Raw genomic sequence first — 27,867 nt, 5'->3', positions numbered from 1 at the left:
TGTGTATGTGGTGCATTTTCTTCTTCATGGCCGGAGTATAACAGGAGCTCTCCTGTAGTTAGTCGTTGTTGTCCAACTTGTGTCCAATGTGTTTCACTGATCCCAAGTACCTCTAGGTTGTATCTTCTCATTTCTGCAGCAATTTGGAAGGCTCTCCCGGTGTCCCACATTGTACGAACATTCCATGTACCTAAATAAATGGTCGCTCTGGTTGTCAGAAGGGGCATCGGCCTCGTAACTTCCGAAGGAACTCGGCTTTCATCATGAGGCGTCATAATTCTTCTAAATGAAGACCTTCTGACTCCCAGAGCAGAGTTTAAAAGGTTTGAATAATTTTTTCTGGTTAGCGTTTTTTAGCGAGTTAGTTTTCTACGGGATGGGGACGCTAACCCCATGCCCAACCCTCCTCCTTTATCCGGGCTTGGGACCGGCTGTAGCCCCCGGAGGGACTCCAGGCGGAGTTAAGTAATATAATACCAAATATTATTACTATCGTCCATATTAAGAACAAACATTCATATTGAATTATATTGTTATAGTTCTAAGTAAAGGTACTCAATAAATAATCAATCAATTCACCAATCAAATGTATAAATCCTTACTCATTGATTAATGAACTCTATTTGATTGGTCATGTGAACTAACCCATTTCTGGTTGGTTTTTTGTTTCTTTATTTATTTATCTCATTACATTCATTTTGTCAAATACATATAAAGTAGTGGATTTATATTCAAACATCAATCTCAATCACAATCACAACAATAATCATAATAACAACAACAACAATTATTATTATTATCATTATTGAATGTATTATAAAATATGCATAAATTATATCCATGGTTTATATTAATAAGTGCTGCATTATCTGTAATATTTTTAGGTGGTAAACGTAGAGCATTTGGTATATTTATAGCAAAATTACATTCAGAATATAATAAAACAACATTAGTTGAATTAAATTGGATTGGTGATTCATATTCAGCATTAGGTTATTTAACAACATCTATAACAACATCAATAATTTTATATACAAATAAAAAATATGGTATAACACAATTTTTTGGTGCATTTTTTATATTATTAGCATGTATTACTAGTTCATTTGTATTGAATCCACATTGGTTATTTATAACCCATACATTATTACATGGTATTGGTTCATCATTTATATTAAGTACATGTAGTTTAATAGTAAATGATTATTTTTATAAAAATCATCCATATCATATATTAGCAACAACATTAGTATCTGGAGGTTCAGTTGCATCTATATTATTTATTGAATTTTATGCTTATTTAATTGATATATATAATTGGAGATTAACATTTATTATACTTGGTATTATATATTTTATTATATTATTTATTACTTCTATGATATTTTATAAAAAGAATACTTTAACATCTCAGATATATAAAAGTAACCAGTCTAATGATAATTATCAATGGAATCTATGGAATATATATTGGAATTTATATTGGCAACAAAAATTATTATTGTTATTATGGTTTATTGATAGAATAATTACAAGTATTGTTACATATGGTATGTTATTAAATTTAACTGATTATGTTTATCAACATGAAACATTATTACAAAATAGTATATTATTAACTAATTTATTTGCATCCGGTGAAGCAACTACTTATATTATTGGTGCTATATTAACTGGTTATACTAAAAATTTATTAAAAAATCAATTAAAATATATTTTAATCATATCCAGTATATGTATGTCTATTGGATTAATATTATGGGAATATTTTGCATGGAATTATATTATCAGTATTATATTATCATATATGAATGGATTTTTTTTAGGACCATCTATAACATTTTTATATCCGGTTAGTGAAGAAATGACATTATTACCTGGTTATATATCTTATTCATTATCATTAGGTGGTATGGGTATTGGTATGTTATTATCACCATTATTATCAGCATTTATTGCTGAAACATTTCAATATCATTGGTTTTTTTTAATACAAGGTATAATTGTGATTATTAAATCGTTATGTTTAATATGTTCATGGAGATTAATTAAACATTTAATACAATTTAATAAACATTTATTATATCATAAACAACAACATGATCCTGATGATCATGATGATGATGATGATGATGATGAGGATGATGAAGGAGAACAAAAACAACAACAACAACGACGAAAACGACAACATCAAGAAGATGAACTAGAAGATCAATCTTTAACATTCAATAGTGAAACACAATGTTTAATTAGTCCAATGATAAAAAAACAATCGAATTCAAAAATGATTTAATTTTTTTCTATTTTTTTTCTTCTCATTCTACTACTCATTTATTTTGTTTTATTTTTTTTTCGAATTTTGTTGTTGTTGTTGTTGGTAATTTGATATATTGATGAAATATACTACTGATTATCGGTAAGTTATATTGAATATTTAAATAGAGTTTGTTTTTTTCTTGAAATAGAATTATAACATTTATCATTCAAGCAAAGACCTTTTCATGTTACATTCTAATTTGTATAATACATTTATAACTTTAAGTGCCTCCAAATCGCCTGGTATGGCCGAGAGTGGGGTGAGCCCACTCTCCCTCTCGAAATGCTCTCATACGACTACGCGTATATAGCCTCTGTCAGAGAAGTCCTACTCTCATTACCTTCTCGTGACATTACTGTTGTTTACGAAATTGAGAGGACGAAAAGCGAATGTCCGGCGCTTTAACCGGATTCCAAACCAATGGTGCACATGGGCTCCAGTATCCTGCGGGAACAAATAGTGTATGAACCAATTGTTGGTCACCGGCTACCATGAGACTGCATCTCCTCATGATCCTCCACTGCCTTGTGGATCAGACCTTTAAGTCAAAGGCTCGGGGTGTGGCTCCCTAAGAAAATCACCTGCTTCGGCCTGAGCACCAGGGCAGTATCACAGCCCACACACAAAAAAATATGGTGTGGCGCATATATATTTGGTGCTTTATTGTACCAATATTTATGTGTTGAAACAAAATAAATAAATAATAATAATAAATTTAAGTCAGTATAGGGGTTGTGGAGATTATTAAGTTTTTTTATTGAAATCATGAACATGTGCTCACTAGTGATTTGCTTCGTGAGGGAATTCTCGGAGTTCTGGTGAGAAGCCGTGACCAGTGGAGCTAATCCATGTCGGGTAGAAACAGGTATTTACCTTAGTACAATGGAAGTTGGTCGCGCAATTTCGTTGACTGGTTGAGGTTAGACATTAACACCATTGTATGCCAGCTCAGTGGTCCAGTAGGTTAAGCGTTCGCGCGCGAGACTGAAGGCCCTGGGTTCGAATCTCGCGAGCAGGATCGTGGATGCGCACTGCTGAGGAGTTTCACAATAGGACGAAACAGCTGTCCGGTGCTTCCGGGTTTGCAACGGTGGTCTAACATCAATTGGTTCATAGTTTCAATCAAAAAAATATAAATTTAAGTGTTTAATGTGTGCATGATCTTTGAGCAACGCTGAAATGAACTTGATAATGAACACCTACTGATTAGGACTAAATGCGAGTTGTAAAACAGTTAGAATTCTCATTTACTGTTAATAGTTAAGTTTAGGAATTAGATTTAGGGTTTTCATCACAAACTTATATTAGCTATAATGCCAAAACTCTATTTAGCCAAATGTAGAGATAAATTTCGCACCAAAATTCGTGACTGGTTATCTTATATCTGATTGGTTCGTCCATAAATTATAGTCTTGCCCTGGAAAGGTGATCAGAATGAAATCTCATAAAAATGTAGCCGTACTAATGTTTAAACCATTTGGAATAGTTTTTCTATTCTATTTACTACATATGCATACTGGTACAAATAGTCACCAAATTGAATATGCTCCATTCAAATAGAGGAGAGAAGGGACCTCATATAAATAACGAATCAAACGATAAGAAATGGTGTTTTATAGTGAGAGATGTAATTCAGATGAAAATACAACTGTGAAAAACTTTCTTCAGATCATGTAGTTCCTCTTACTCTGGTGAGGAATGTAAAAAAAAACTTTTGAAAGATCTCGATTAGTTTTTGATTTTAGTCATGTCTATAAACGTCTCAAGTGATTGAGCTTCACCATTCCTAGAACATTATTCAAGGAGTTGTGATACACTGACAGTTGTCACAATACGATGTCATAAATTAACTATGTCTATAATCAGTTTAAGCTTTAGGAAATAAAGTACAATTTGGATAGCTTTAAGATAACATTTTTAAATCATATCCAAACCATCGAAATCGTTGTACCCATATCACACAATAGAAGTACAACTAAAGAGTTCATAAACGTCAAAGTCTAATTATAAGCAGCAATCAATAATAAACACTATATAATCTATAATTATTTCATGTTTATATTCAATAATAAGTGTAAACTTAAATATTTCAGTGTGTTTCACTCAATATATCACTCAGAAAACTTACTATTTAATGTTTATAGTTGTGGGCAATTCACCACAAATCGGAGAAATGAGGTTCAATTTTCCCTCTAACTAGTAATCACTATCATGTAACAGTAACCTACAATGTTTGTCAGGCTTCATTTGATGAATAGTTTTCGTCTAACATGTATTTATTCATTAATATGTCACATAAATTATAAACTCATGGATGCGCACTGCTGAGGAGTCCCATACTAGGACGAAACGGCCGTCCAGTGCTTCCAGGTTTCCAACGGTGGTCTAACATCAATTAATTCATGATCTCAACCAAAAAAACTTAACAATCTCCACAACCCCCATACTGAAAACTTGTAATTATTAAATCTATGAACTAATCATTCTGCTACACTACACTAACTGTTTATTGTTTGATAATGGATTAAAACATTCTTGTCTGACACTGATATGCACGCCTTGTATACATGAGATCGACTTGTTACTTGAATGAGAACACAAGAAGTGAATTTAACCAATTCAGACAGAATTCGTAACCGGTAGGGTTTAAATTTCTGGAGAATGCTCGTGAGCGGCCTATGCTTCTTCACGAGGAGTAACAGGCGTAAGTAAGTAAGTAAGGGTTTAAATGTATTAGAAATAATGTGATTTATCCATATTGAAATTCAGTCGAAAACCTAAACTATAGAATTATAGCTACATAGTCTAAAACAATGTTATCGTTGAATATTCTAAAGATTCCGAATTCAATTACTTTGGAGATTATAAATACCTATTACTGTAAACTGTCCAATCATAACGAAACGGCTTTTTATAGTGGACTCATTTTCAATGATGTTTTTGGTACTATCAATCTGTATTGTCATTAATTAGATAGTCAATTTCACTTATCTAACATGTTTAATAAAAGTGTATACATCTAAAACTAGTTCAGCATTGGTAAAAGCTTAACTTTATGACATTCAATCTTTATGCTAATCTTTAGGTCAACTAACTATAAAGTAATAAAAAAAAAAGGGATTAGAAATATAAAACTGTCCAAATGACAAATTAGACAATATTATCCTTCACTGTTTGTCAGGAATAGAAAGAATAAGAGATTAAATAAATCCTTCAATTGTTAGTACTTCTCTAATGATTATACAACAACAAAAAAGGAAATCAATGATAAAATCAGATCTCTCAATTCTGTATTATTATGTAACTAACTGTAAAATGACAGTAGGGGTAAGCTAAGTAATCAAAATGTTTGCTGTTAAACAGTTTTGACATAGTTCTATAATTCTTATCTACAATATTCATGATAGATATAAACCTAATTGATGTGTATTTGACTATTTATTTCAATTTTTACATATGACTGAGGTAAGGGGTTTTTATTCAAACATTAAAAGAAATCGTCTTCAACTAGTTGTCACCGATTTTCAATAATCCTTTAATGAATGTCAATTCATTGTGTTATAAGTTAATTTGCACATGGATCAACATGTACAAATCACAAAACTTGACAAAAATTATATACACACCAATAATCGATGTGTTTAAGGTAGTTTATTATTATTGTTGTCATGAGGGGTTGTAACTGATAGAGTCCTCTCATGTGCGTTATGATGGAATTGTATGATGTATGAAATGTCCTAAAGGAAGTATGCTTATTATGAAACCTGTATGTATTGAATGTGAACTATTAGATTTTTCTTGTGTCTTTTGAACCAGCGTTACCTAAGCTAACATCTGAGATGTTACCACTAAGCTATTCGTATTAGGAATAACCTGATGTAGGAAATCATGTCACAACATTGGTCATCATTCAATGAATAGTTAGTCGTGAAAGTACTGGAATAAAATCACTGTCTAGTAGTTCTTAAATGAAAATTGTTCTACTGTTGGTATCAGTTTATGATGAAAACAATATGAGAATGAGATATTACACACATTTTGCTGTAATTACAATATACATTTTTATATATTATCATTATTACTACTATTACTACTTAAGTAGTAAACAGTACTTTCTTCAAAGAAAAATAAATGTAAAATAAATGTATTTGTATTTGATGTGTTATCATCAGTTGGTTGATATAATTCAATGTACATTGAATAAATGTGGCTTCATTTCCTTCTATTCATATGTGAATAGAATCACAAAATTGATATCATTCAGTGATATGATCAAGTATAAACTTGTATAGTAAACTGTACATCATATTTTTGGTTCATGTTTCCAAGGATAATGATGAATAGTGGAATGCAATGTTTACTTTTGATCTTATTTACATTTCTTTAGTTGATAGATACATTTGTATTCTAGTGTTGATCTTATCACTAAGCACCAATCCAAGTACCTAACTGTTCAGTTGTAAATCCATTATCTACTAAGTAATAATGAATATCAACTTGTTGAACAAATATGACATTCTACTACTATTATTATTATTATTACTGGCAATTAACATATTCTCGTTTATTGTAATGAAATTAATAGGATCGAAAAGTTACAAAAAAAGGGAAAATATGTACCTTGAGTTTCATTGGTTCCCGGTTATTTCAACAGCGTTACTGAAATTGTAATTAGAGGAATCCAGTTATCATACACAAATGTTTGATAAATCATTACACTGAAAAGAACTTCCAAGATTAGAGTTCTACAGGAAAACATAATAAAATATTTACAAGATATTTCTATAAGACATTACTCATTTTATATCACATAATAACTAAATATGCAATAGTAGTCCGTTATAATTAAAGTGGAATATAACGCATATGTGTACCGGTCAATATCACTACGTTTAATCGGCAACCTACTTACTTACGCCTGTTAATCCTCGTGGAGGACCATAGGCCACACATCAGCACTCATCATCCAACCCTGTCCTGGGCAATCCTTTCAAGCTCTTTACAGTTGTTAGTCATCCTTTTCATATCTGCTTCTATTTCCCGATGTAATTTATTCTTTAGCCTTCCTCTTCTCTGCTTCCCTTCAGGATTCCAAGTTAAGGCTTGCCTCGTGATGCAGTTTGATGATTTGTGTAATGTATGTCCTATCGATTTCCATCGTCTTTTCCTAATTTCCTCTTCAGCTGAAAGCTGTTTTGTTCTTTCCCACAGAAGGCTGTTGCTGATGGTATCCGGTCAATGGATGTTGAGTATCTTTCGTAGACAACTATTTATAAATGCTTGCACTGTTTTGATGATCGTTGTTGTAGTTCACCAAGTTTCAGCTCCATACAGTAGAACTAATTGTCTTGACGTTCATATTGTAGATTGTGACATTTGATATTAGTTGAGAGTTGTTTTGAGTTCCATGTGTTCTTCAATTGTGGGAATGAAGCCTTTGTTTTCCAATCCTCGCCTTTACATCTGCATCTGATCTTCCTTGTTCATCGATGATGCTTCACAGGTAAGCGAAGGATTCTATATCTTCCAGAGTTTCGCCCTCAAGTGTGATTGGGTTAGTGTTCTCGGTGTTATATTTGAGAATCTTGGTCTTTCCTTTGTGTATGTTGAGGCTTACTGATTCAGAGGCTGTTGCTACACGAGTTGTCTTCATCTGCATTTGTTCATATGTATGCGATAGGAGGGCCAGGTCATCTGCGAAGTTCAAATCGTCTAATTGATTCTGGGTTGTCCATTATATGCCATGTATTCCTTCAGATGTCGAGGTCTTCATAATCCAGTCGACCACCAGGAGAAAGAGGAAGGGAGAGAGTAGACAGCCTTGTCTGACTCCGGTCCTTACTTAGAATGCATCTGTCGACTGTCGCGTAAGTAAGTAAGTAAAATGTTTAATGTAACAACAAGAATATCTTAACAATTAATATCACACCTTGATAAATAAAGTAGATAGATGTGTAAAATTAATCCTAATTCGTTTAGTTATCTTGTAATGAACGAGAACACCACTGAGAACAACCAAATATATATGAACACTGAATTACAGAAATGCTTAGTAAAATCTAAGAACTTTACAATAAATACATCATTTACAAAATATCAGTCAATCATCTCAAACTTGACTATTCCTTCATTTTTACACCAATCATTCACTGCTCCCATTCTCTTTTTCTTCGATTGTCATCATCTTCTACCGCCAGATATTTCATTTTCGACGGATAGATCAAACATACTACTTATATCCATTGACATCAGTAGTATACAACACAATCGAAATATTCATTTCTTTTCTAAGTTATTCATTCATTCATACATAATAAATAATTCATAACCTTAATAGATATTTATAATCTTAGCAACAACAATAACAACAACAACAACAAAAATCATTCATCTAAAACTTCTTACAAATTTAGCCTAATTTTTAACCATGTGATAGTGTTTTTCGTTAGTTACTATTTATAGTATAATTAGTCAAGTTAAAAATAGAAACTGGGCTACTATTTAAAATGGGATATTTTTTATTTGTTATTTTATAAACTTGAACATTATTTGTTTCATTGAATAAATGATAATAAATAGAACTCATTAATCGCTGGTTGAAATCATCAGTCAATTGAAGCTAGACCACCATGAAAAACCTGGAAGCACTAGACGGACGTTTCTTCCTAGTATGGGACCCTTCAGCAGTGCTCATTCATGATCCCGCCTCACAGGATTCAAAACCAAGACCTAGTAGTCTCGCGCGCGAGCGCACTGCTGAGGAGTTCCATACTAGGACGAAACGGCCGTCCAGTGCTTCCAGGTTTTCCATGGTGATCTAGCTTCAATTGACTGATGATTTGATTCAGTGAAATTTCTAAAATCTCCATAAAACTTCTTCTGATATTGAGTTATTAATTAATTAATATTTAATTAGATAAAAGATAATAAAAATGATGGATTAATAATTATCAGGGGTTTTGTGGAGATTTTAGAAATTTCACCGGTTGAAATCATGAGTCAATTGAAGTCACACCACTATGGAAAACCTGGAAGCGGTGGATGGCCGTTTCGTTCTACTCCTCAGTAGCGCGCATCGACGATTCCGCACCCCGTAGAACTCGAACCCAGGACCTACCAGTTTCGCGCCAGGCACTTGACCAACTTGACCACTGAGCTGGCGGGTATCTAACGTGTTAAGGTTCAACTTCAATCAATCCACGAAGTTGCGCCATCGTACATCATTGTCTTCAGTGAGTTGACTTCTCACAACAGACCTGGTTGAACTTTACGGGTAACGACTTCTCACTAGAACTCCAGGAGTATCTCTTGAAGTCAGTCACTAGTGGGCAGATGATTATTATCAGAAGTGGTTTTGTGGAGATTTTAGAAATTTCACTGGTTGAAATCATGAGTTATTGTATAACAAATGTTTGCATTGTTTCTGTTGCAGCTAACTAACTGAACTGAAAGATAAATGTTAAAAGTCAATTTGATTCAATAGTTGAATTCATGGAAAACTTAGAAGTACTGGACGGCCGTCTACGTCCTAGTATGAGACTCCTCAGTAGTGAACATCGATGGTCCCGCTTGCGGAACTCAAACCCAGGACCTATCGGTCTGATATCGATCCCGAACATCTAACCTCTAGATTATTAAACCGGAATCCAACCGTGTTAATGTCTAACTTCAAAATTTTACGATTTTAATGTCAAACATTGTTTCGTCTTGAGTTTTATGTTAAATTGAAGTTAATCAACTGATGTTAAGCAGTAATCTGAAAATTCTGAATTTGAATCGTCTGATAAATAACAATAATGATGAAATGAGGAAAAGATAGCTTACTTGGTTGTTACATATTATTTATATCACTGTATTACTCGGTTTGATTTATTTTTTCTGATTAGCGTTTTTTGGCTAGTTAGTTTTCTACGGGATAGGGTTGCTAACCCCATGCCAACCCTCCTCCTTTATACGAGTTTGGGATCGGCAGTAGCTCCGGAGGGGTCCCAGGCGGAGGAGTTAATCAGGAAGAAGCGCTGGAAGAGAATAGGACACATATTGAAGAAAGCACCCAACTGCGTCACAAGACAAGCCCTCACACATCATGCCGAGAAATGGAGACAGACATCAGTAGAATAAACAACAATTGAATGGAACTAGAAATGAAGGCCCAGAATAGAGTGGGTTAGAGAATGGTGGTTGTTGGCCAATGGTCCATTGTGAGTATGAGGCATATATAAGTAAATAACTCTGGGTAAGTTTACGAAAGGCTGTTGGCATTAAACAATTTTAAGAGTGACCAATCAGAAGAAAGCTTACTTCTTGATAGTTATTTGCACAAAACTTATCATAACATCAAAGAATAAGAGAGTTAGGAATAGTTCAGGAGAAAACTTTTTTTTAGAAAAAATATTGAAAAGATTAATCATTTGTACTGCTTATTTGAACCTTATCATTGATACTTAGATCTGGAATTGATCAATCACTTTTGGCATATCTGCATCCTGCGCGGATCGCTTAGATATTGTCATTAAGTATAATGCCTCATAAGCACAGGTAGTTGGTGGCTAGTAATAGAATCCAAAACGCGCATTCCATCCTATTTGGGATTCGACGGTTTTATTTGACGTCAATCTTCAACTACAATGCATCTGTGGGCTGCTTTCAATGCACGGATTTGCAGTGCACTGAATCGTAACAATTCCATATGATAGTGGCAATCATCTCACATACATCATGATGTCGAAAACGATTCCATCAGGTTCTAATATACACTCTGTTCAATGCAGTCTCATGAACTAGGAATTCGATGTGTGGTGATGAGTTAAATTTTTTTTATTTTTTCAACAATGATCGGTTGTGTCACACATTGGTGGGTCCATGATTGATTCTTATCAAAGTCAGTCTGATGATTTCAATGTCAATTGTCCACTAGATTTTTCACTCATTTCAGTAACACTATTGAAATGTTTGCCTGATACTAATAGCGTTGTGATGCCTCTGTGATTCTGTAGTTATCACAGATACAGAGATCTCCTTTCATCGGTATCTTGATGAGGTGCCCCTCTTCCCGGACTGTCGATACTTGTTCTCCAACCTCAGTATTTTTAAAGAGAGAAGGTGACATCTTTGTATTTGCCTCTACCTCAAAACTGAGTGATTGAGTTTGTGTGATTTGTGGTTCTGGTGTTGCATCACACCTGATTTGTCAGATGTTTTTGCTGATTTGTTCCGCTGTTGGTGCTCTAGCATTCCTAGGTAGGTCTGTATGTGTGGCTTCGAAGTCCTTGTCTACGATTGATTACAGTCTCTCATTAGACTGATCTTAATCATTCGCATTACTATCACAATTTGGTTCATTGCACTGAATGTGAATTACTGTAATCCGCTCTATTTTCGTTTTGATGGATGTTTTGATGATTCTGGATCCACCCAATTCTCATCCAATAAGTGCTGTCCGTGCTTTTCTTGACACATCAGAGCAAATTCTTGTGTGTGCGAAGCAGTTTCTTCTTTGTGACCAGAGTACAGCAGCATTTCTTCCAAATCTATCCTTTTCTGTCCAGCATGAGTGCAATGAATTTCTCTCATTCTAAGCACCGCCTTCCTGTATTTTTTTCATTTTTACAGCTACTTTAATGGTCTTCTCCGTCCTACACACTGTGCAAACATTCCATGTAAGCGTGTTAAACGTTGATCTGGTTGTGAGAAGACGATTCGTTCTCATCGTTTATGAAGAATGTAAGCCTTCTTCATGAAGCGTTATAATTCTTCTGAATGAAGATTCCACAACTCACAGAGTAGAGTTTAAATGTTTTAAATTGTTTATTCTGTTTAGTGTTTTTATCAAGTTTGTTTTCTATGGGGGGGAAGTTGCTGACCCCATGCCAAACCCTTTAGCATTATTCAGGTTTGAGACTGGCAGTAGCACTAAGAGAGCTGCATCGAGGTTAATCGTTGATAAACATTTGAGAAAGTCGATATAGTATGGAAGGAATAGGAAACTGTCGCATAACCCTGAGTAATAAAATGACTAAAAGATGACTCTGGTAAATTCCATGTTAAAACAGATCGTTCCCTCACACATAAGAGGGTTCGCATTTACGAATTCCCAAGGCTTCTATAAATCTAAGAATTCGAACTTGATAATTTCTATGCTATGTTTTGAATCCTGTTTTGATGTGAATTCTTTGAATTTCACTCATTAGTGTAGGGTGCACACATTAGTTATGATCTGGACTTTTTCGTTATATTAATACACTCCTAGAAATCATACAATTCCGAACGACCACATGACATCCATACCTTGACGGTTTGGTAGAACGACTTGATCAACAGTTGAGAGCACTACTTTCACCTGCAGGTGCATCATAATGGGTTAATGATAAACCGTTCGGGTTACTCGGAATTCAAAATGTAGTGAAAGTTGGTGTTGACTACACTGAAATCGAACAGGTTGATGACACAATACATTGAGTTCTAGAAGAAATCGTAGATCCTTCATCATCTTCAATGAACGTAGGAAAGCATTCCTACAGGAGCAGTTCTATAAACGTGATGTGTTTAGTTGAATCTGAGACCATAAACTAATTGTAATAAATTACAAACATTAAATGTTTCAAGTCGTTGATCATTGTTTTAACTGCCTAATTATTATTATTCGTTTACTCATATAGTTTTATAGAATGTTTGAAAATTATAGTGTGATTTATAACTCTGAAATACCTCTTCATTTGATGTGTTATTCATATTCGATGTAGGAAGATGACATTGTATCATCAGCATGTAAAGTGATGAATGAAATATAAATCTATGACCGTCATCCTCATGCAAGATTGTATATGCTGAAATTTACTAAGTGCTTCATATAACCTGGGTTTTTTTCATACAGTTGGCTCCCTTTAATTATGTAATAAATCCAGAATAACAATTGAGGCCGAAAAAATACGAATTCCTTATGTTTCATGGTTTCTTATCAGCTCCTTACAACCATATGTGTACTGAAAGGTAACATTGAGGTTTGATATGATGTGAAGCAATTGACATTGATGACGAAAAGAATTAAAATGAAGAAGGCTATCAATAGTTATATATATATATATATATATATATATATATATATATATATATATATAGCTGCAAGAACACGTTAGAAGTTATTTGGAGATGGAATTCAAAGGCATAGGGGAGTGGTTGATAGGTTGTGTCATAATTTTAGAGGCAGTGACAGGTCTGCATAAGATTTTTGGAATTAGAAATTGATAAGATGGGTTACGCAATGATTGTAAAGGATTTGAAGATGGATGGTGGCCATCAGTGGAATCCCGTTTGACGAGCGTCTCGTCCTATTTGCGACTCGTCAGCTGGATGTACTTGCATCTTAGAGTTGGTCTTCACTCTGAGACTCGAACCCAGTACCGTTCGCTTCAAAAAGGACGAAACGAACGTCTTGGATTCCACTGCTAGCCATCATCTATGTTTGCTTATAATGTTTGTGATTTAAGGTCATCCGCACAGGGTGCACATATGCCAATGAGTGACGGATCAATTGCAGTTCTAAACATCAATGGGAACATTCAAACAAATAATACTTAGTGAATTTAAGATTTGAAGAGTTTACATAAGTTAACAAAGTTAAATAAATGAAAATGTATGGGTGAAGAGATGGTTTCGGTGTACATAAAATAATAAATCGTTAAGGGGAGATCGCATAACGACTTAATAAATACTAATAAAATAATTATATTGACGAAAACAATTGACCAAGGTGTTGTCTCATTCTGGATACATAAACCAGGTCTGATATATTTTATTTCTGTTGATTCAGCAAACCGGAGAGACTCTGCTTTTTTTTGTCTGCTAATAATTTTTAAGGCTTGTGGAATGTCAATATTATGCTCAGTGTCAAGTAAATGTCAAGCTATTGCACTGTTTAAAGCTGTTGCGCCTCAGTATCAAGTCCTTTGTAACGTGCTTGAAATATGAACATGTATGTTTCTCTTTGTTCTCCCAAAGTATGTACTTCGGCGCGTACATGTAAATTGGAAAATACAGTTAGAGGTACTGGGAAGAGAGGAACTGTCAAATTCGTTTGTTTGAGTGAGCAGTTCATTTCAAATAACTGATGGATAAGCAACATTCAACGTGGCATTTATCTTATGATTAATTATTCTAGTAATTTCACCTCCTTTGGAGTGCAAATATAATAAGCAGGTTTTCTTATCCACTGTATTGCATTTAATTCGTAAGTTGGTTTTGGTATACATCTCTTTTAATTTCGCTGAATATACATTTTCACATAGGCAATTTATAATAAAGACAAGTTGTTGCAGTATTTCATTCGAGCAAAGTTTACGAGGACGATCAAAAATGGCTCGCATAATTTCCTTTTTCTAACGTATTAAATAGAAACTGTTATAGCTAAGATAAATTCCACTCCAGGTATTTTTGCAGTGGATGTGTCTTTGTAGTATGCCATCTGAAGTTCGTCTGATTCCAATATCTAGGAAACTTATTTGTATGATAGCGTTATTTCAATTCATAATAACTGTAGTGAACAAGAACACCGGTTGGGGACAATCGAATGTATTCAACATACAATTACATGACTTGTTAATAAAATCTAACAATCATATCATAAATGCTTAATTTATAAAATGTCCATCGATTGTCTCAAAATGACTCAGACTCCTTTGTTCTTGAATTTTCATACAAATTGCATTCTGTTTCCATTCTTTACTGTTCGATTCTCTTGTCTCTCTGCTGCCAGACCTTCTGTTCACGACTAACATCATATATTACTTATGTCAATATAAGGAACACACACAACATAGCTCACCTATATCTTAATCCTTGTGCAAATGAGTATGTATCATTGATTACATTAGACAGCCAACGCATTTATATACCTCACTTAAATGTTAGCTCTTTAAACCCCTTAATAATGACTCACGTACATCCCTAAAAATTTTCTCTTGTTAAAACTAAATGCATTTATTGTATATTAGCTGGTGATCGTCTGATTTGAGCTGTGTTTAAAATAAACTCTTGTCATTACTTTGTTTTACCTTCTGGAATTTATACAACATTAAGAGTTATGGTAATAACAGTTGTTAGGTTGATTAACATATGAAGTATAAGAATAGTTTCGAAGATATTTCATAACAAATGGTTAACAATACTTCATTTTGAATATATATATATATTAGACAACAACAGTATTCTAATAACAGAACTGACCTAAAACACTATAGGTTGAATGAAACTATCCGTTCACCACTTTTGTGTAAACTTATTTATATAGTATTCATTCATAAATATTTTCAACCCCCTTTAAAGTGAATTAAATAGAATTTACTTACAATTTTTTTCTTAATATTTCGTACTGGAAAATTGTATACTTTATTTCCCCCCCCCTCAAAAAAAACAAAGTTTTCTGTGAAATAATTAGAAACAAGAAACAACAATCCCACCCCTTCCATTGAACATTGATTTTTTTTTATTTCAGTTGGCATTCATTTTTGAATTCATAAAGGTATTGTTACTTGGAATGAGAATTGAATTTACATCAATCAGTTAGTATATTAGTCTTTCAGATAACTGAAAAGTCATTTTAGTCTAGGTTATATTATCTTAAAAGATTTGATATCTAACTTGAATATATATTAACTGAATATAGTGTACATAAACTTTATTCTTTTTAGAATTTGCATGAACTGACTGTCTGTTTGAACATTTTTATCAAATTTGACAATTAGGTCTTTATAATCCAAAAAAGAATACTGGACGATTTCAATCAGTTCCACTTAGAGTCAATGAAAGTTTTGATAAGATGATGGTTGAAGGTAGTCAACAGGAAACCCTGGACACGGGTTTCGTGCTACTTGGCAGTCGTCAGTAAGAGAACTGGTGCTCCCTGCGACCGACCTTTTGTAGGATTGAGATATATTCACAATTGATTGATCACTGGATGGTGATCAATGTCATGTGTGTCAAGTCCTTCTTAGTACAGATCGAATGCTATCGACCATGTTGCAATGTAGCCACTAGTCTAGATGACTTGACATTGTTGAGATAAGATGGTAACAAAGGATCGAATATGTTAGAGAGCACCAGTTCCCTCAAGATTACAGGTACACCTGGGTAACGAGTGCCAAGTAGCACAAAACCCTTGTCCAGGGTTTCTTGTTGACTACCTCCAAACACCGTCTTATCTTAACATAGTGTACGCAATGTCGAATCACCTAGACTAGTAGCCACATTGAAACTTGGTCGATAGCATTTGATCTGCACTAAAAAGGACTTGACACACATGACATTGATCACCACCCAGTGATCAATCAATTGTGAAACGAAGGTTCTCAATGTACTCATCAAACGATTCTTTTAAAATCGTTTCAAGAAGTGCGGCTGAACAGGGTCCAAAAGGAATTCTTAATAAAAATAATATTACTATAAAAAGTTCTATCATACAAATTAAAATAGCACATATAGGTGAACAACATTGTTTTCAATTAGATCTTCATCTCAACTCCACATTTGTATACGGTAATATTTAGACGCGTAAATGGAACGTATCAAACTAATTAAGAGGATTTTCGAATCAGTAATAACAATGTAGTAGATATCATGACTATTTAAAATAAATAAAAAGTAAACTTACCGAAAGCCGATATTAATGGTCATCTTATTCAAATGTTTTTAATTTGCTTCTTTATCGCTCGGTCCGCTTTAGAATACTTCTGTTCTCTCATGATGTTCTAATATGGGAGTTTGTAAAGGAATTCCTATCCAGTGCCTTTATGTGACTCTGCTGTTTCTACTAAAGTAAGAAGATGAACGTGCTTTTAAACGTTTAAACTTGGTTGATGAATAAGAAGATTCTTCCGAGGGAGTTGGAAAACCCTTATTTCAATTTTGTACATGGAATCCATGTTCATGTTTGAATGAATGGTATATGAACATAGTTCAGACTCAGGGATTGTACCTATTTACGTTACTCCACTACTTTGTAGTAAAGATCCTTGATTTGAAGAGGTGTCTCCCAGAACAACAACCTGCTTCGTTCAGAGTGCCTAAATATTTGCGCAGCCAACAAACAGGAAGATAAAGTACACCTATACTAACTTTAATGAGTAACATGTTTACAATGGGAATAATTTTTTAATGATATGAATTTTATTCTAGAACCCCGTCCCGACCATTCACATATACTCTTTTCTCACCAATTAAAAGTGTCACTTTAGCTGGTCAATGAAATCCCTACTATCATATTCACACCGTCTCATACGAAACTTATCAGGCGTATTACGATGGCTTAGTTTAAGTAATCACCGAGTTTTTCGGAGACCTTCATTTTTATGGTTCACGATGGTAATGGCATGTGCGAAAGGCTAATGAAAGAGAGTATATATTAGTAAAGGTGATCATCGAAAGATGGGATAACATTTTTAATGGTGTGAAATATGTTCGATTTACCCTTTGACCTCTCTGCCTTACGATCAGTCAAAAAGTACTTTTCAAAACTCATAATAAAGAATCTACCTTCATCATATACTGTAATTTTTCGAATTTGGTAGCAAATTATCATTTTTGTTACCTTAGTCGTGTTATCTCTGACGTCTTTTTCGAACAGTTATGATACAATCTATAAAGTGAAGTGTATTGTGTGTATTGGATTCCCAAAAGATCAAGAGTTTGTTAAGCAACATCAGGTGACCTAAAATGTAGAGGTCATAAACTTAATCACGATTATGTGTTTGTAATGAGGATGTAATGACATATAAAATAAATTTATATCTCTTACATCGATTGAATGAAGTACAACAAAGTTACCGTTCTATTTGAGTCTATGTACATAACGGGTACTTCAACAATCAGTGAACCGTCAACAACGTTTTGTGAAAGACGAAAATTCTACTATTGAGATCTGTCATTCGGCAGCGCTAGCTCTCGTACCAGTCGCAAATGTCACAGCTACGGTTGATAATTTAATGAAGTTACCATTCTACATAGAAAATGAAATCGTAGAAATAACAAACTATTTTGAAGACACATGGATTGAGAGACTGACAAGACGTGGAGGATTCAGCCAACCGGTTTTCGAGATCGCACTATGAAACGTCTACAATTATGTTGTCGAAAACTTTCCTAAAACAAACAATGAAGGGGAGGAGTGGGATAGATGCTTTAACCAATTTATTGGTGCTGTTCATCCAAGCATATGGAAATTTATTGATGCTCTGAAAAAGGAACAAAGTTTGAATGAATTGAAAATCGAACAGCTTGTTGAAGGGATCCAACAACAGCACTCAAAAAGAAAGTATACAAAGGTAGAAAAATGTATCAAACTGGTCGTAGCAAATGACAAAACAGATCGACACTCGACTGTCTACGAGAAACAGCACATATTTGTAAATCTGCAAGTCTAACCATGTTGTACGGTGTTACAAAAATTTCCTAATATACGTAAAATTTACATCTATATTTAAAATGATGTTAGCCCCTTTTCAGATATTGTATTACCATGATTCAGAAATCGACGTATTCAGCTGATTTATCAATGTCTTGTAGTCTGAAGGTCAAGCGTTTATATCGCTCATCTACCTTACCTACTACCCCACTAAGTTTGTCAGAGAATATGAAAATGAGTACATAATTTCAAGGACCAAAATAGGGTTGTGTGAAGGATAATTATTCATTCAAAGAGTACGAGGAAGATGAAGAATGAATTAAACACATATAAGTGGTAATAATAAATGACTAAAAATTAAAAACATTAAGATAAAGTATGAATAACTAAAAATTACGAATTAAAGTTATGGTAGAATGACAGCGTGCACTTGACTCTCAGAGTCTAACTGTTGAATTGTTACCGCCTCTTCAACAAAATCATCGAAAAGGTTAATTTTATAATGTGTTAGGATTTTATAAGTTTAAGCTAACTAATCTGAAAAGTTGGATGGTGGCTAGCAGTGAAATCCAGGACGCGTGTTTCGCCCTATTTGGGACTTGCCAGCTGGATATACCTGCATCCCAGAGTTGATGTCCACTCCGGAACTCGAACTCAGGATACACATATGCCAACAATAGATTGATTAATTGCAGTCCTAAACAACAATGGGAAGATACAAGCAAACGATACCAACGGATTTAAATCTGAATAAGTGTTTCAACATTTTTGCCTGTCAAACGTTAATCTGGGTCTGACTTTCAGTCTGTCAGTCAGTAACAACAGTATCTATTGATTGGTTCTTACAAACTATTATGAATCGTAAACCTCCAAATTGGCCTATTGATTCACAATATAAGTAAGTTTCAATTCGATTATTCTTTATCATAATACAATGTTATTTGTGGTCATTATTCACTGTTTTATTACATATTTTATAGTCAGTCAGTAACAACGTAGAACTTGGTACACACGTACATCATTTCGAGTTGCCGTACCACATTGACACAGAGATACAGTTGTCGGTTCAAATCCCATCGTGGTAGGGTAGAGGTAGTGAAAGTATAAGCAGCAATCGGAAACATTAGGGTTTGGAGATGATAGTCAAAGAGTATAATCCAGTGAGATAAATTTGCAAAGAGGAAAATTAAAGGTACATGAAGAATTCAGGAGATTAGAATTTGGGAGAACACAAAGAGTGGATGCACCTGTGTCATTGCAAACGATTTTGAGCCATGTCATTCAAGGTCTCTAACCATCGGTTACTATCATCTCGCGGTCCCGAACCAGGTAGTCTACACCTACCAACATGACTCAGTTCACTTGTCAGTGACTTGATGGATTTGTGCCACGTTTTGGTCTGGCCACCCCTAGCTTTCTTCCAATCTACTTCTATACAACAAAACATTGCACATCGAGGTAGTCGGTGATTGGGCATACGTAATACGTGTCCCAGCCATCTCAACTGATGAAGTTTCAGTACGTCATCAATTGATTTGCCATCCTTACCTAGTACCCGTTTCCTAACAAGCGAATTACTTACTCGATAGTCCCAGGATATAAGGGCAATATTTCGAAGACAACTATGATCGAGTACTAGTAACCTACGAATATCCTCTGTTCTTACCGGCCATGTTTCACTGCCATAAAGTAGGACGGGACGAACTGCTGCGCAGTAAACACGTCCTTTGGTTGATAGATGGATATCTCACCTACGCCATAAATGATGTAAGTTAGCAAAAGCTAGTCGAGCCTTCTGTATCCGTGCTGAGATTTCGTCACACACCAGACCACAAGGGCTGATGAGACTTCCAAGATAAGTGAAGCGGTAGACACACTCAATTACTTCACTCCCTATCCTTAGTTTGGGTGTCGATGCAACCCAATCCTGAAGCAACATTTAACATTTCGAAGGAGAGAATCGCATCCCGAACATGCTTGCATTGTTGCTTAGAGTGGTCAGAAGACTGCATTTTGTCATCGTCTTCACCAAATAGAACTATGTCATCGGCATACTCTAAGTCAACAAGCGAATCTCCTGGTTGAAGTTCAACCCCTGTACATTTAGATGAGGAAAATGTTATCTCTACAAGTACATCAATGACAAAGTTGAACAAGAATGGGGAGAGTGGACAGCCCTGACGAACACCACTTGAGGTAATCAATTCTGATGACAGTTCGCCATAAGCTCTTACTCTACCAGTTGTGTTCGAGTAGAGAGCCTTTATAAGGTTAACGTACTTCTTTGGTACTCCTTTCAGTGACAAACACTGCCATATAACCTTACGATCGACAGAGCCGAATGCTGCTCTAAGGTCGAGAAATACTACCATTGTGGGGCGTCTGAATGTGTGTCTGTGTTCTAGAACCTGACATAGTGTGAATATCTGGTCTATACAACCACATCCAAGTCGAAAACCAGCCTGATTTTCTCTAGTCTGCTCTTCACGAGCTTTCGTTAGGCGTCGAAGTATTATTGAAGCTAATATTTTAGACACTATATTAGTCAAACTGATTCCTCTGTGATTGTCACAAGAGGACTTTTGTCCTTTCTTATAGACTGGCACAATCAGTGATTGAAACCAGTCGGATGGGATTACATCCAGTTCCCAAATTCTACCTAAGACCTCAGTTAATCTCACTGCTAATACTGAACCACCATCCTTAAAAATCTCAGGAGTAAACCTGTCAGGGCCTGCTGCTCTCCCTGGCTTCAGATTTCCTATGGCTTTTTCAACTTCGTAAAGAGACGGAGGACCTACATTAACTTGCCATTCAGGTTGACTGGATATCGTGGGAAACCGAAGTGTGGCTGAAAGCCAGTTGAACTGATCCCTTAAGTGTTCTGCCCATCGATCCAATCTCCTGGATTGAGAATGCATAATATGTCCATCTTTCTCTGAGAGTGTTTCGCTAACAGTCGGGTTCCTAATACCGGTTTCCTTAACGAGTCTGAACAATTGTCTGCTATTACCTATTGCCGCTGCCTTTTCCATCTCTCTTGCTTTCGCTACCCACCACTGTTCGCGATCATTGCGTAGACTTCTTGTCAGCTTGCGCTTAAGCTGACTTCGCTCTTCATTATGTTCAGAGCCAGGTGGAATGAGTTTCGGAGCATCTATCAGTGCGATAGATGCTGTTGAGATCCAGTATTTCTCCCTTACCTTACGGGTTACCGTACTAGCAGATATCACAGCTGACTCCACAGCTTTTCGGATATCATTCCATGCTGCCTCGAGGTGGGCATCACCTATATGACTGCCTAACTGTTTTCCTAGTTGTTCCTGAAATATACTCTTAGCTTGACTATCATTAAGTAGGACCCTAAGAGGTTTACTTGCAGCGTCTTTCCTACGTCCAGTAAGACGCAAGCAAATACGCGCTCGCACTAGAGCATGGTCTGAATCTAGGCATGTGCTCCAGAATGAGCGACAGTCTTCTATCGAGCCCCTCCACCTGTGGCTGATGGCGGTATGATCTAGTTGGGTCTAATGTTGGGATGAATTAGGGGGTCACCATGTCAAAAGATGTTTTTCCTTATGCTTAAAGTTAGTATTTGCAAGAAAGAGGCGGTTATCTGAGCATAGCTGCAACAGACGGTCGCCATTATCTGTTCTTTGATCCATGACACCATAAGATCCACCTAGGTGCCTTTCCTTTTCGTTTTTTGAGCATGGAAGTCATCAGACACTATTACTACATCAGAGCGCCTAGCTTCCTGGAGAAGGTCGGAAATGTTTCTGTAAAACTCATCTTTTACATCATCTGGGTTGCAGTCAGTGGGAGAGTAGGCAGAGACGACGAAGAGGCAACGACAAGTGTCCCTATCTTTGCGAGTTCTTACTGTTCCGTTCAGCGCACAAGCGACTGTCTACTGGGATCCAGTCTAAGAGAGCTAGCTCTGCCCCAGGAGTTTTTAATGTGTTAGCTTCGTTCTTCAAAGGGCCTTACCGCCGGAGACGGAGATCCGTGAAGTAAGGTGAGGTGTGAAATTTTTAGAGTCGACCTTTTCTAACCTCACCACTCATTGTGTGAAGGTAGCATCGCTGCAGATGCTGGTTGTCGGAGGGAAACGCCTTACTGCTGTCACACCCATCTGCATTCAGCAGTACGACTTCACCCTCAGACCTTGAGTTGCTGTTTTTAGTTTAACCGTTCTCCAGTCGACCTGCCTGGCATAGTAGAACCTACAGGAACATATGTTCCAGTCAATATAGCTTGGTTTTGCCATCACAATAGGCAAGCCCGACCACCATGTCAAGGTAGCAGCTATGGTTGGAAGTCTGGTTTTAAGTGGAATAAATAATAATAGTCTCTCCAGAGAGCACAAAGTACCATGTTTTGCAGGAATACATTTAGGAACACTGCCAAGTACAACTTATTAATCTGAAATAAAGGCGTTTTTCTCGCCCTTATCTGAAATTATGATCATAATGGGGTTTGTGGAGATTGTAGTAATTTTAATGGTTGAATTTATGAGTCGATACAAGCTAGATCACCATGGAAAGCTTGGAAGCAGTGGACAGCCGTTTCGTCATAGTATGGGACTCTTCAGCGGTGTGTGTCAACGATCCTGCACGCATGACTCGAACCTATGATCCTTAGTCTCGCATGCAAACGACTAACCTCTAATCTACTGACCCGGCGTGCTGCAAGGGAGTCCCATACTAGGACGAAACGGCCATCCAGCGCACATCGACTCATAAATTCAATTATTAAAATGACTACAATCTCCACAAACCTCATTCCGATAATAATAATCATCATGTGCATAATATGAACTGGGACACAGATGATTTCCTGGAGTTCTAATGAAAAGCCGTGGCCAGTGGAGTCCAATCCGTGTTAAATAGAGACAGGTATCTATCTCAGACAATAGATGAATGGTTGCACAGGTATTCATGAATCGATGTAAGTATAGATACTAACACTGTTGGATGTCAGTTCAGTGATTCAGCAGGTTAAGCATTCGCCCGCAAGATTAAAAGGCCCTGGGTTTGAATTCCACATATGGGATCGTGGATAAGCACTGCTGAGGAGTCCCACAGTAGGACCAAACGGCCATCCAGTACTTCTAGGTTTCCAACGATGGTCTAACACCAATCGGTTCATGATCTCAATTAAAATGTTTATCTGAAAACTTAAGTGAGTATATATGATTTACTTGTTACTTTTTGATTTGAGATAATTCATCAGCTGATTTCAATTGATGAAAGATACTACTCGTTTAATTTACTTGAAAATTTACGATAGTTTTTCCTCCCCTATCGATCATGATCCCACCCACCTTTTAATTATAAACAATAAATAAGAATAAGTTTTGATATAGATGTATATACGGGTAGGACAGACATATCTAATGAGAAAAAACACACACACACACTCTTCATATGAATGTCTATCCTACATAAATTCATTGATAGTCTACCTTTATTATGGAATTTTACGTATTGTCACATGTGTGTTGCCCACTAAATTTTTTTTCTTCTAAAAACTGATTTATGATTGGTTAATTATTGGGCTCTTTGACCTTGTAATGATTAGTATTAGATATAATACATATATCTTAAGTAATGGAGTTACTATGTCTCTGAGTCTTTAGAATTTTTTTTTATTTTTTAATTGTTACTATTCGATATTGTACATTAAAAAGAGAAAAAAAAGAAGTTTAGTTGCTATGAGCAATAAAAGAATTAAACGATCTATACCAATATGGTCAACATGTTTTTGTATTGATATTCATCGTTGTGGATTATTTAAACAAACCAATCGAAAATTAGCTTATTTCATACAAAAAGGTAATCTTCCAGCAATTGAACATATATTAAAACGTATAAAACAACCATTAAATAATTTAACGATAATTGTGAAACGACATCAATTCAATACATTCTATCCATATTTAATGAATCATCATCATCATCATAATCATCATTATTTTTATCAAGAATGTTCACCAGTTCTATGGGCTATAGATTGTTTACAATGGAATGTTTTACCATTATTATCCTATTATGGTATTGATATCAATCGTCCACAATTATGTCGTCGTTGGACAGATTGTATATGTAAAAAGAATTCACGATCAAACAATAATAATAATAATAATAATATATTACCATATAGGAAATTTTGGACACATGGTCATTATACATATCAATCTGCATTAGATTATTTCTTTGCTAGTATTTATGAATATATAAATGATAATTATTTAAATGATATTAATCTATTAACATTTTATAATATACATTTAACAAATCTATTAACAAAAGGTATTGATATACATCGTATTAATTCAGTGATTATATTTAATTTATTAGCAATTAGTTTTAATCAATATTTATATCAATCTATCACATCTATAAATAATCATTTAATATTAACAAAAATTAATAATCAGTCATTTATTGAATTATTGATTATTAAAAAACTTATTAAAAATGGTTATTCACAATTTGAATGTATGGATTATTTATATTCCTATTGTAATTGGTTTAGTATATTATTATGTATATTATGTCATCCGAATATTGATCTATATCGTAATAATAATAATAATAATAATAATAATGGTGATAATATTAGTAATAATAGTAATAGTAATGATAATAATAATGGTAATAATAGTAGTAATGGTAATAATAATAAGATGCCAAAATTGATAAAACAATCAATATTATTATTGATTAATTTACTTGTATTAAAATGTACTATTCCAACTATAGAAGAGTTTTCAGAATTCATTGAAAATTTACCATTATGTAAATTATATATTAAATATTATTATTATCATAATAATAATAATAATAATAATAATAATAATAATAAATATAATGAATTTTATAAACGTTTAATTCAATTACATCAATTATGTTATCAATTAATGAATAAACCATTTAGTTTAAAATTAATAACAAGAAATAAAATAAGAAAACAAATTGGTGGTATTGATTTTCATAGAAAAATCAATAATATTGATTTGCCAAAACAATTAATTACCTTTATACAATATATTAATTATGAACAATTTGTAATTATGAATGATATACCAAAACAATTTATTCAATTCATACAAAGTGAATGGATCGATATGAATTCAACCATAGATTGTAATGATAATCATAATAATAGTAATAATAATAATAATAATACATTGGAAGAATCTATGAATATATTCAATCAATCGAGTGATTTAGAACAGATCAATAATAATAATGATAATAATCGTGATAATGAACAACAACTACCTATGAATAATAATAGTTTACAACGTGGTAGAGCCTCAGAACGTCAACATATTCATATGTATCAAAGAAGAATAAATAAACATAAACCACCATTAAGACCTACATCTGCTCCATTACTTAGAACATTTGTTAGATAAGAAAGAAAAAAAAGTTTTCTTCTTTTTATTTACTTGGAAACTATATTTATCTCAGGGATTATAACAACCACAACAACAACAACGAAAAAAATAAATAATGAAATACTGATCCTTCAATGATTTTTATTTATTTAATTTTCTTGTTACCTTCTCTCCCTCCCCCTTATTTATTTGTTTATGATAAAAGACATAAAATTATTGTTTTGTTAAATTATTCAATTGATTATTGATCAATTTAGGTGTAAAGAATATTCTAATGTTACTATATTATTATTTGTTGTTGTTGTTGTTTTTATCATTGGTGTTGGTGGTGTTGTGTTGTTATTTTGTCCGAATGATTCGTTTATTATTTCTATTGATTTTTTGATATTTTTAGTACCACATCTTGAACCTAGAATACAATTGATGAACATTCCCATTATGCTTAGACTTTGTAAATTATTGATTAGTTGAATATTTATTTATATTGTTAATGTGATACATAAATATTACCATAGTCAAGGGGGGAGAGGAAGATTGTTTTTCTTATTACATCATTATGTTTGTTTTTTGAGAAAGAAAACATTATTTTTATACAGAAATTCTTTAATAACTTTAAGTATAATCTTTGACAAGATCAATATGTATGTTAATCGTTTGTTTATTTTATCAACGATCAAATCTAATCTTCAAAAGATCACTTACTTACTTACTTACTTACGTCTGTTACTCCTCATGAAGGAGCATAGACCGCTCACTAGCATTTTCCATCTAACCCTATCTTGGGCTTCAATAATCAATTCAATGATTATTGATTTTAAAATCATTCAATCATTTGATTGTTTATTGTTTGTATTTTGTTTTTCCTATAAATATTTGTTTGTTTACTTGTTACTATGTATGTATGTTTATGTTGATCACTTGTAAATATATAAATATCGATTTAGATATAGAAGATTTATAATAATGAAAAACAATACATTTTTAGAAATTGTCTATTATTTATTGATTTTTTGTTTATTTATTTATTGATTGATTGTTTTTAGAGGATAAAATTTAAATAAACCAACTTGCTATTTGACCATTGCCTTTTTACTTTCTTTCATTCTTCTAAATATATAGAAATGAATTTGTTTATTAAATTGTATTGTATTCTAGTCACATTCATATTCTAATTGAGTAATGTATAATTTATACAAGCAATATCATATAGATAATTGATAGGTTATCCAAGTGTTGATCCGATTTGATCGATGTTATATTTCAGGTTGTTATATAAATTAGAAATTGGTCAATGAACTGTTATTCAGTTACCTATTCTCATGGTTTAAGGCATATTTAGCGAGACTCTAATTTATAGGCAACCTTTGAACGAATCTTAAGTGAACTTGAGTAATAGTAGCCAATCAGCAAACAGTCAGTATAGAGTAAAAATCTGTTATACAAAACCAAGGAAATAAAGTGGATACACGTCTTATACATGGTTCAAAAACTTGTCAAGGTTAGGAAGAGGTTCACTGGTTCTAAAATCGTAATGCATGCAGTAGAGGAGATCATCCATATGGCTACGGAATAATCGGCCTCTGGAACCATGATAAAGTCTCAAAAACTATTTCAGCCTCGACTACATAGTTTAAATATTGTTTATGTGCACTCCGATTGTTGAGTGCACAAAATGCTACTTGTAGATAACGACAAGATACACATAACCAAGCCTATGTAGGAGTTTGTACGCTCTCCAATCATCCGTAT

The 27,867-nt window shown here is 34.1% G+C and overlaps 2 protein-coding genes across 2 annotated transcripts; both read left to right on the top strand.

The window, feature by feature from the left end:
• The first annotated feature begins 468 nt into the window (after nucleotides 1–468).
• MS3_00010277 (uncharacterized protein) lies at nucleotides 469–12,139 on the top strand. Its single transcript, XM_012945513.2, has 2 exons — nucleotides 469–2,416; nucleotides 11,930–12,139. The coding sequence occupies exon 1, from the start codon at nucleotides 824–826 to the stop codon at nucleotides 2,291–2,293; it is 1,470 nt and encodes a 489-aa protein (XP_012800967.2). The 5' UTR covers nucleotides 469–823; the 3' UTR covers nucleotides 2,294–2,416; nucleotides 11,930–12,139.
• Nucleotides 12,140–13,440: 1,301 nt separating this feature from the next.
• MS3_00002598 (uncharacterized protein) lies at nucleotides 13,441–27,178 on the top strand. The gene is made up of 2 exons (XM_035734097.2): nucleotides 13,441–19,608; nucleotides 24,403–27,178. Exon 2 carries the CDS (start codon nucleotides 24,427–24,429, stop codon nucleotides 26,134–26,136), a length of 1,710 nt encoding a protein of 569 aa, XP_035589179.2. The 5' UTR covers nucleotides 13,441–19,608; nucleotides 24,403–24,426; the 3' UTR covers nucleotides 26,137–27,178.
• The last annotated feature ends 689 nt before the right edge of the window (nucleotides 27,179–27,867 follow it).

This window comes from Schistosoma haematobium, chromosome ZW, assembly GCF_000699445.3.
Source record: "Schistosoma haematobium chromosome ZW, whole genome shotgun sequence".
In the NCBI taxonomy this organism is placed as follows: Eukaryota; Metazoa; Platyhelminthes; class Trematoda; order Strigeidida; family Schistosomatidae; genus Schistosoma; species Schistosoma haematobium.
The sequence above is the reverse complement of the archived record's forward strand: the minus strand, read 5'-3'. Positions and strand labels throughout refer to the sequence as shown.

Bases quoted from the DNA above. Each gene is read 5' to 3' on its own strand.
- MS3_00002598 (XM_035734097.2), top strand. From the start codon at position 24,427: ATGAGCAATAAAAGAATTAAACGATCTATACCAATATGGTCAACATGT.
- MS3_00010277 (XM_012945513.2), top strand. From the start codon at position 824: ATGCATAAATTATATCCATGGTTTATATTAATAAGTGCTGCATTATCT.